The 11,485-nt window shown below is 39.9% G+C and overlaps 1 protein-coding gene across 1 annotated transcript in view; it reads right to left on the reverse strand.

Annotated features, from left to right (window-relative positions):
• LOC125454168 (growth factor receptor-bound protein 14-like) overlaps positions 1-11,094 on the reverse strand; it is a 113,415-nt gene extending 102,321 nt beyond the window's left edge. The window contains exon 1 of the mRNA XM_048534656.2: positions 10,823-11,094. Within this exon, the coding sequence (XP_048390613.1) occupies positions 10,823-10,885 (63 nt within the window). The 5' untranslated portion in view covers positions 10,886-11,094. The remainder of the gene's footprint in view (positions 1-10,822) is intronic.
• Between the last annotated feature and the right edge of the window lie 391 nt (positions 11,095-11,485).

The raw sequence follows: 11,485 nt of genomic DNA on the forward strand, positions 1-11,485 counted from the left end.
AACGGATAAATACAATAAACCCTGGAATGGAACGAGCACACGTATTCCATAAAGCAAGATGAAAATGTCAAGAATGAATTTGAAAAAGACTTGAAAGTCTTAGTAGACTGAATAATCACAATGTGTTATGGAAATCAAAGTCATCAGAAGATCAATCACAATTGCAGAATACACATGAGACCAAGTCATTAGTAAGCAATACAGTCAGGCATTGCTTTAAGGATCATGTCATTCTAGCTGCCAGGATACAAAGGGGTTCAAACATTAGAAACAACGTCGAGGGGTGACACAACCTCTGATTCTTGGTTTCCTAAGGTGAGAGGTGAGGAAAGAGTGAAGGCATTGGCTTTTAAGATTTCTCATGGTTTTTCCATATCTATACAAGCTCCTTATAGAAAAATCCACAAAGGATTATGGAGGTGAGGAGTCACAATCCTAGAGTTATTGTGGCCATTTAGATTTTAAGAAAATCAGGAAGCATTTTTCTGACATAAAGCCTAGTGGAAATTTCCAACTCTGTAACCCCCAAAAGGTTGTGGATGCTGAGATAATGGATAGAATTATTCACTCCTTGGTGTGATAGTGATGAGAAAGTTGAGAAAATAGAGTGAGAACTAAAACAAAAGGATTTCACTGGCAAGAATTTTGTTTTCAAATATTCCTTGTATCTTTAAGTGGTGGCTTCAAAGTTTTGCTGTCAAGCAGCAGCTGTCTTAATTTCTATACAATTATATAACACCAGTAGCTCAACACACCTTATGTCCGCACCAATTCCAATTCCCATTCCTTCCAGAAGAAACTAGAAGTTGCAAATTTCTGAGATTTAAGTTGAAGTGGGTACTTATTGGCTGCAATTTGCTGATTGCTTGATCTGACTATCATCTAATGTTCTTTATGACAATGTCCCCGTAAGCTCCATGGACACTTATCTCCTTGACTCTTCATCCAGGCAAGTGGGCATCAACACGTCACTCAGCCTCACCACATCATCATCCCCACTGTCTGACCAATTCCACATCACTTCACTTCTTCAACACTGTACTTCGAATCTCACAACTTGCAGGCTCTGTCAGGTCGCTTTACACACAGTGACAAACACATATTGTATGCATCGACACTGGATGCATCTTACTGTAATTGGTTTCTTCATTGATTTCTTAGCACTCATTAATTTCATACGTACTTGGAGGCTGTCAATTTCTGTGGTTTGCAGAGGAAGAGGGAAAACATTGTCAAAGTAGGGGACAATGAACAATCAAGTGGTGGACATGTTACTACCTGGTGCCAGGCTAAATTAACATCCAGTCTGCAAACATGTGCCAGCAGTTTGTACACCAAATGGCCATGGGGAGCAGTCCTTAATGAGGTCAAGAGGAATGATATCAGAGATAATGGGAACTGCAGATGCTGGAGAATTCCAAGATAATAAAATGTGAGGCTGGATGAATACAGCAGGCCAAGCAGCATCTCAGGAGCACAAAAGCTGACGTTTCGGGCCTTGACCCTTCATCAGAGGTACAAAACAGTAAATCAAAGGGCTAGACTGTTTATACCACAGGGCCATGGGAAATGTGGTCCTAGCAGTCCGAGCATCAGACAAGGTCATTTCTGAAGCTCAAGTGCAGACAATGCAGAGATTTCCAGTCAATCAGGGTGCTCTGGAAGTATCAGTCTGGGGGCTGGGCAGTGCTCAGTTCAGCTTGAGCTGCCACGTTATTCCAGGGAGTGGACCATTGGTGGCTTTGTAAAGCAGCTAGGGACTTTTCAATGAGATAGTCTGTGGAGTCCTAGGAAAAGCAGGTAACTCAAGTTGGAAATGTTAATTATATTGGGTTACTGAGAGTACTGAAATTGGGAAATTCTAAGTATGAGCATATTGAGTGATATGTTATCGTAGTTTGTGGTAACTCTGGCCTCTCTGGAAACAGAGTGGACAGCAATGGCATGGCAAGTCATAAGGTGATGGGCTGTGGAGTAAAGAGGGCACATTAAAAGATGTGTAAAAGGCTCAACAGAAAGGTGACAGGCTGAAAGGTCATTGGGCTCAAAGGGACAGCAACACATAGGGGAACATAAAGGATTGTGGGAAATCATCTGTGCCTGGAGCCTGCGAGTCACTTACAAGAAAACAAAATTTGGAATCTTGCAACCTCAGATCAAAACTTAGCTGCACAAAATGATTGACGTTGCATACAAAGCAGACAGAGTAAGTTATGGTTTTTATTTGGGTGGCAAGTAAAATTCTAAGACAGGAAGTCACTGCTTTGTAGCTGCTAAAGTCATACACTGAACTGAAGGTATGCAAGGAAATGGTCTGCAGATACTTGCTTGGTACCACAAAATTTGATCATTGCTAAAAGGAGTCAATATTTAAGATTTTAAAATTGCAGTCATCAGACTAGGGTGCAGAAAACAGACCTGAGAAAAGGGACACCATTTTATACAGCATGAAAAAAAAATGCCAATTAATTGAGCCAGCATTGGCATGAAAATCCAGCAAGAACAATAAGCTGCCAAATTAATTCACAGAGCAGAGACTTGGATTCTGATTTGTCAGGGTGTTGCCATGGGGACCCAGATGTGATTGGCTATCTCCATGACTCTTGTTTTTCGCAAAAAAGGTGCAATTCAATGTACAAATTCCTTCTGCTTACATTAAACAGGGTCTTGCGTATTTAATATGTAGTTTCTAGCATGTGCAAGTGTGTTACACTGTGAACCCGAATGATGATGAAAATTGTTTTCTGTTGTAACTCTGAGCACAATCTGGATAATTTAATAATTTCCAACAGCAGAATCACATCTAATGGTCAATACACTTTTCTAAGGCTTGCAAGCTTGGACTTGTTCTGCCTGATCTGCATGCTGTCTTCTGCAAATAATCAATGAGAAAATCTTTCCTTTCTCCACAGATGCTGGCAGACCAGCTGAGTTTCTCCAACATTGTCTGTTCTTATTAATTAGGTGTGTTGTTTGGTACAGTCTGCCAGTCATTGGGATGTACAGCGTACATACCTGGTATTGTACTGGAACTCAAATTTATATGTCACATTATTCATTTGAGTGGTTGGGAAAATTGTCTCTTGGCTTAATAGCAGCATCCTATCACTGGAGAAAACCATTCATGGGTTTGTTGCACAGTAATAGAGAAAGGCAACTAAGCTTCACTCTTGTTGAAATTTTTGAGGCACTTTTCCCATACAGGGTAATCTGAGGTAGACTAGGCACCATTCAGGGCCAAAAGGAGTGGACCTAGGCCTTTCATGAGTGTTTGAGATAAATAGCAGGTGATGATTTGATCAAGGTATCTGTTATTACACAGGATTGTTTTGATATGCCTTATCTCAGTGTCAAATTCGCATGTTGAACAGATGGCCAGAATCCTATCTTATTGGCAACCTCGTCTTCAACAGTTTATGAAACCATATGTGCAATTTTGATTAAAAATTACTTCCAGTAGTTAGTTTATTCCGTGTGGTTTTGGATTCTCATGAAACATTTTAGTGCCAATGATGATTTTGGTATATCTCACCACATCAAGAATGACAATGCCAGAAAATGCAAAACAGAAATGGCATCTGCAACATGTCTTTGTAACACTTAAATCTCTGATAATGCTAAGTGGTTTTAAGTCTAGTTTCATTTCCTGCCTCATAATGCAAATCCAAAAATGCATAAGAGTAAATGCTGATACACACCAAAAATGTTCAAACTATGAAAAGCTCCTGCTGATTTTATTTTGTTTAACATTTTCAAGGATTTTATCTCAACATAGTTTCTAGGCTATTAACTGCAGCCAGTGATTCCAGTTGCTTCTTGCACAACTCTTTTTTTTCCTTGCTGGCACAGTTTCAGATTACCATTAATTTCTATGGAGTATGTTTCTTCTCTGGAGGCATCAGCTGTTAGAGCTAAGCAAACACAATAATATGAATTTAACTCTTGCTTTGAAACATGAAGGCAGAGACTGAGGCAGGTTATGGGGCTGCCACAGAGTTTTTAACACCTGTAGGTTTCATCAGTTTGATCTTCTGCATAAATCTGGTGAGAGGTGCTTGTTGATGGCATAAAGTGGTGGGATTCATAGTGCTGGAACAGGGAGAGGAGATTTCAGGGAAGAAATAACCAAATCACAGTTGACTGACCCCCAAATTCTTGAAATTAAGAGTGTGATGGGGAAGTGTCAGATGAAGGAGACTTTAGAAGTCTAAACAGGAACGTTGAGACAATAACTCAATGTAGTAATTTGTGTAAACTGAAGCAATGCGAGTGTGGAAGGGACACATGTGAGTGTTCAGCCAGTGTTCATGAGCTTGTTTGAGATTTTACAGAGTTCACAACTTTGAAATAAAAACCTCCCTGTTGAGTTGCAGAAAATGATGAGTTTGTATGTACTTAGATCTAACTAGAGCCTCATAACATCTACCAATACTTTTGATGTTTCCAGATGCTCCAGACAAAATAAATGTCAAGAATTCTCAACATGGCAGTCAGAGGAGGTGCCTTACAACTTCACCTTGCCACTGGCTGTGAACAACATCCACGTTGCTCGGCACCAAAGGTCATCTCAGGGCATGATCCATGGGCAGCAACAGCACATACCCCTCCACCCTGGACAATGGGATCCAAGACTTGCTAACCCTTCAGGATCCTCGTTCACCTCATACAAGACATAGGAAGCAAAAAGCTACACTGAGTGGCACACCTACAACTGATTCTGAAAGGCTGTTGCAAGGAGATTTTGTGAGCCGGGACAAGTATAGGATACCAAATGTGGTTCCCCTGTTCAAGCAGGGGAGTAGAGACAACCCTGGTAATTATAGACCAGTGAGCCTTACTTCAGTTGTTGGTAAAGTGTTGGAAAAGGTTATAAGGGATAGGATTTATAATCATCTAGAAAAGAATAAATTGATTAGGGATAGTCAGCACGGTTTTGTGAAGGGAAGGTCGTGCCTCACAAACCTTATTGAGTTCTTTGAGAAGGTGACCAAACAGGTAGATGAGAGTAAACCAGTTGATGTGGTGTATATGGATTTCAGCAAGGCGTTCAATAAGGTTCCCCACAATAGGCTATTGTACAAAATGCGGAGGAATGGAATTGTGGGAGGTATAGCAGTTTGGATTGGAAATTGGCATGCTGAAAGAAGACACAGGGTGGTAGTTGATGGGAAATGTTCATCCTGGAGACCAGTTACTAGTGGTGTATCGCAAGGGTCGGTTTTGGGTCCACTGCTGTTTGTCATTTTTATAAATGACCTGGATGAGGGCGTAGAAAGATGGGTTCGTAAATTTGCAGACGACACTAAGGTCGGTGGAGTTGTGGGTAGTGACAAAGGATGCTGTAGGTTGCAGAGAGACATAGATAAGCTGCAGAGCTGGGCTGAGAGGTGGCAAATGGAGTTTAATGCGGACAACTGTGAGGTGATGCACTTTGATAGGAGTAACCGGAAGGCAAAGTACTGGGCTGATGGTAAGATTCTTAGCAGTGTAGATGAGCAGAGAGATCTTGGTGTCCATGTACACAGATCCTTGAAAGTTTCCACCCAGGTTGACAGGGCTGTTAAGAAGGCATACAGTGTTTTAGCTTTTATTAATAGAGGGATCGAGTTCCGGAACCAAGAGGTTATGGTGAAGCTGTACAAAACTCTGGTGCGGCCGCACTTGGAGTATTGTGTACAGTTCTGGTCACCGCATTGTAAGAAGGATGTGGAAGCTTTGGAAAGGGTGCAGAGGAGATTTACTAGGATGTTGCCTGGTATGGAGGGAAGGTCTTACGAGGAAAGGCTGAGGGACTTGAGGCTGTTTTCATTAGAGAGAAGAAGGTTGAGAGGTGACTTAATTGAAACATATAAAATAATCAGAGGGTTAGATAGGGTGGATAGGGAGAGCCTTTTTCCTAGGATGGTGACGGCGAGCACGAGAGGGCATAGCTTTAAATTGAGGGGTGAAAGATATAGGACAGATGTCAGAGGTAGCTTCTTTACTCAGAGGGTAGTAAGGGAATGAAACGCTTTGCCTGTAATGGTAGTAGATTCGCCAACTTTAGGTACATTTAAGTCATCATTGGACAAGCATATGGACGTACATGGAATAGTGTAGGTTAGATGGGCTTGAAATCGGTATGACAGGTCGGCACAACATCGAGGGTCGAAGGGCCTGTACTGTGCTGTAATGTTCTATGTTCTAAGTACCCAACTCACAGATTGGACCAGGCTGTATCTTTGGGCTGCTCATTTGCTCTCTTAATACTCACTCACTTACCATCAATTAGTATCCTCACAACATTCATACCTTGTCATGCCATGGTTCTGCTACTTAGCACATTGGCACTTCAGCCAGAGCTTAAAGGTTATTCATACTCAGTATTGATGTGCTATTTGTACAGACACATAGATAGACTGCTTGACATGCTTGTCAGTAGGGATCTGCTCAGGGTTTGGTGTGGGCAGCCTTAAGTCACACCAAGACGTGAATCTAACAGTTACAACATGCACAGCAAACAAATTGCATGCATACTTAAGCAAATGGCCATGTTGGAAAATGAGTGGAGTGTATAGTTCTCAGCCCAGTTTGGAGGGCGTGGGGTGCTTTTGGCCCGGGAGTCCCAGTACTGCCAGTGACAAGCATAGACCATAAATAGCACAGTGACTTGGTCAGAGTCAGTCATCCACTCAGGCTGACAGAGTGAAGGAGATGTCAACTACAATCTGGAGAGTGAGGCACTTTTGGTTCTGTGCGGTCGTCACAAGCAGTCAGGCAAATCACATATAATCAGTCAAGGAGCAACAGACATTGCCATAGGGCTGTGGACAGTAATGTCTACGGGCTGCTTTTCTAAGTCAGCCACAAGTCTGGGGGTTATATGAATATGGGATTCATTCATTGAGGGTAGAAGTAAAAGGGGAAATGGAAAAAAAAATTTACACCTTGGTGTGCTGAGTTAGCGTCAGTTTGATTGATGTACAGTATTCTGCAGTATCAAATGCTAGAAGCCAAACAGGTACTGACTGATATGTAATTCCAGTAAGTGAAAGCGGGGTGCAGCAATGTCGCATGGAATGTGAAATAGTTACTGATCATGATGCCAGCATTTGGTTTGCATTGTGGGGCAAACTCCAGCCTGTACCCATTTATTTTATGTGTATTTTTGCTGGTTGTAAATTGAAGCTCATACTTGGAATTGTCCGATTGCTTGCCTGTATGCTATGTTCCCCTACTGGACAATGAGATTTGTGGGTCTACAGTGGGAACTGGGAGAAGAGTAGTAATGAATTAGAGAGAATGTATAAACAGGATGCAGCTACTGACAGGTAAACTGTGTGGCATGGTGGTTAAACAGCATCTATGGTGAGAGAATTGCATTGTAAGTACAAGGGAGTGTCGATGATGCCAGCTATGAGCTGTAAACAACATGGCTTTGTGGTTGCTGTGCTATTATTTTGTCATTGAGGGTCAACACTGAATTGCCAATGTTTGTTTGAGTACATAGCAGTCTTTCAAAAATGGCAGGGTGCCAGGGATGCTGGTCTTTAGGCAGATTACTGCCGAGTAGCAAATTGTTTATGGAACAATGCATGATAAGATACAACTAAAATTAGACAAGAGGGATGCCGTATTTAGTGAGGCAAGTTCAACAAGAAACCTCTCTAGGACTAATGGTGATAAAACCTCCAGAACATTTAACGCAATTCAGGCTTAGCCAAAAAAAGCATAAGATTTAGCCTGAGATAGCAAGGTGTAGAGCTAGATGAACACAGCAGGCCCAGCAGCATCAGAGGAGCAGGAAGGCTGACATTTCAGGCCTAGACCCTTCTTCAGAAGGCTTCCTGCTCCTCTGATGCTCCTTGACCTCCTGTGTTCATCCAGCTCCACACCTTGTTATCTCAGATTCTCCAGCATCTGCAGTTCCTACTATCGCTGAAATAAGATTTAGCCTTCTGTGTACTGCACTCAAGAAAGAACATATCTTGTCACTAAAGCTTCTTGCTGATTTCTCTCGGTGTTTTTATCAAAAAGCAAACTGAGTTGGCACATTCTCAAAATAGATTTTCAACTTAACAAGATCAGATAGTCCTTCTACATGACAAAGCTAAGAAGTCATCAGAAAGTTAAAATAACTCCTGTGTAAAAATGACCCATGATTTCTAAAACTTATTTAGCCACATAAAATTTTCAATATGCAGAAAGTAAAGCTTTTGTAATTTTTTTTATAATTCAAGATCCTGGATTTCAGTGGATAATTCTACTTTTGATGCATCTAAATATCATTCAAAAAGGTAGTCAACTTCTGTGCCAAGCATAATATTGAACCACTGGTGTGGATATTGGAAGTCACCATTTTGAAATATCTTCAGCATGCAACACAAGTTGTGGTGGATCTGAACCTTCTGTCACTCTTCTCAACATAATCTGTATCAATCCGTTTAATTCTGTATCCAGTTATACAGATACCAGTAACTAAAATAAGCATTTGTAGTGTAAAAAACTGGGCTAATTACAAACGTGAATGTAGCATGTCATGGCTAACATCAGGAGAATCAGCTTACATGTCAAGTATATGAAAAATAACATGAGTTTAGAGCCCTGGAAAATAATTATCTTCTTTACAGTGGTTATTTTATATTGTGGATTGACTGACAGGCTACAATTTATTGTTTTCAGAGACTGACTTCAAGGCAGATGCTGAGGATTGATTGAAGAATTTCAGTAGGTTTTAGAACTGTTTTCTCTGGGTTCTGCAGCCATCTAATTATCAAGATAAGTATCACAAATTTATTTTGGCAGTAAAATTAAGCTAACAGAATCTATGGCATTTGAACTCCTCCCACTCTTTTATTTTGCAGCAAATGTTGTTCCCAAGTATTGAGAACTAAACTTATAGTCAGTCATGGGATAATAAAAGAAGTTCTGTTACAGAACAAAGACAAATATTAGCATGTGAAAATACCACAGTTGTAAGGTGGCAAAATAAATTATGTAATTTGACCTTCTGCTTTTCAAAGAAAAGGCTCACCCTGGTATATGGTAAATCAATTTGTCATACAATGTCATGCTAGAGCCATAGGTGGGAGCTTCTTTAATGTCTCTGATAAGACGCAGGAAATTTGGTGGAAAAAAGGACTTGCAAATGAGCCCCCAGATTGGAAGAGTTTTAAAAGAGTTAAAGCTGACTGTGTCCAGTATTTTTCATTTTCTTTGTAGCAAGCTTATTTTTGATGATTTTTTTAAATGCCAAGTATTGTTTTTCCATCTTTCAACAGTCTTGGGAGCCAGGTGCCATATAGCAATGAAGCAGGGATTCAATGCTAATACTGGTCATTTTCTACCCATTCATCGCTGTGTTGTATCAGTGGCCATCAAAAGCACCACTGCAGATATATGTCCTGCAGACTTATTATCAGCACCATATCTAGTGCATAGATTCTTCAATTGACTAAATATAGTAAATGAAAAGAAGATGGCCTGTACTGGAATGGCATGAAAGTCTCTTGCTGCCAACATCCAGGATTGTTATAATGAGAAACCTTAGCAAGGCATATTTATGCAGCATTTGGCACTGAACTACAATCTTCAAGGTCATAAAAGATAATAAAATCATAATAAGAAAGCCACACTCCATAACAATTAATTCAATCTATTAATATTTAAACAGTGAAATATTTAGAAAAACAAGGTTTTGAAAATGTAAAGCAACCAATATCTATTTATAGACAGATCTCTGTTAACCATTAAGATGTTTACCAAGCTTTCAAAGGATAACATGTAGGGGCATATTTTGCACAAACTGTCTGTTTTCAGGTAGTAACAAGACAGTCAACAGACCAGCTTATAACATATTGCACCAATGTGGGGAACACCATCATTTAAGTGTTTTCTGATTGAAAATAAGTGTATATTGCACATATTTATTCATGCCAGTTGTTAATGATTGAAAAAGGATATACTACCAATTTCTTGGCCTTGTCACCTTAAAACTCTGTCCAATCAGTGGTATTCAGCATTGCTCATGGAATTCAGATGGTTGAGTGAGGGTCATGCAGGGTCCAAAATGGAAGGGGTATGTTGACGATTGCAACCAATTGCTCACTGGCTAATTTTGTCAAGTCAGCATAAGATTCTGTTGGAAAATAACTTTTCAACCAAGGCTTTTTGAGTTGCTATGCAATAGCAGAGACTGCAGCCAACCTCCCTCCAAACATCACCTCCAAACCTGAGTATGCAAATCAACAAGTAGCAGCAGGTTTCTAACATAGAACAATCTGATCCTAAAAGATTCACAGAAGGGAGCTGGCACAAAGTATACCACCATACTATCATTTCAGTGGGATTTCTATCAGATCAGAACATTCAGTTCATAGTCTTATAGTAATTTCACTTGTCAGCCGTGGCTCACAATCTGCTTGTAACTGGCGTGTAATTTTACACACAAACAAAAATTGTTGGTGAAACTTAGCAGGTCTGACAGCATCCATAGAGAGAAAGCTGAGTCAACATTTGGAGTCTGATGACTTTAACACCATTGTTGATCATCCATTTTGTACTAAAATATTTAAGTGTTGATTCTGTTTCCTCCTTAATGAGTTAGATTACAGATTTACAGGTACTCTTAAGGCATCAAACATACAGAGTTTATTATAACCAATTGCTAAATTTCAGTCAAGGTACAATATTCCCAAACAAAAAATTCTTTCAGCCTTTAAACAGTTAAATAGGGTCTGTCAAAAGAGTTGAGAGAATTGCCTTTTTAAGGAATAGATTTACAAACAATTGCTTTTTTAAAAAAATACGAGTAATTGAACACAAACATTAAAGTCTATCTTACCCGTTTCTGCAGCAAAAGTGGAGTGATTGCAGGCAACGTGACACGTCGTGCATGCAAGCTCATGTCTGCTCTCCAAAATGTATGACCATTAAGCAACCGAGAAAGACCAATCTATGTGGTTAATGGAAATTCTGAAAGAATTCTTTGCAGACTCAATACACTGTACACAAAATTCCTTTGTCATTGCATAGAGGCTGCTACCAAAACATAGTACTGAGTTAAAGGATCAACAAATGTCACTGAGCCTATGTGAATCCCGTACTACACAAACTAATTAGGGGATGTAGTCATAGGACCGGACAATTCATCAGCCAATCACAACCACTAAAAGCTCCTCCTTTGCCCTTGAAAACAAATTATCATTTTGTTTATGGTTTCAAAGAACACAAGAGTTCCTGACTGCTAAAACAAGAATACAATTTTAAATCTGTTGCTCACCAGGAAATTCTTGTTTTAGTTCTTTCAAATTCAGGGCAAAGCTGACCAGGCATCATGTTTGTGCTTTTTTTTAAAATCTGGAAATGTCCTTTTCAATATTAGTAATTATCAAGTGTAATCACTGATGCATAAATTAAAACATTTCACACAGGAATGTTCGCCAATCGTGCTTAAGTGTTCAATAAATTTCTAACACAAAAATATTTCTTGTCATTTCCTTTCTTT

The sequence above is a fragment of the Stegostoma tigrinum genome, chromosome 7, assembly GCF_030684315.1.
Source record: "Stegostoma tigrinum isolate sSteTig4 chromosome 7, sSteTig4.hap1, whole genome shotgun sequence".
In the NCBI taxonomy this organism is placed as follows: Eukaryota; Metazoa; Chordata; class Chondrichthyes; order Orectolobiformes; family Stegostomatidae; genus Stegostoma; species Stegostoma tigrinum.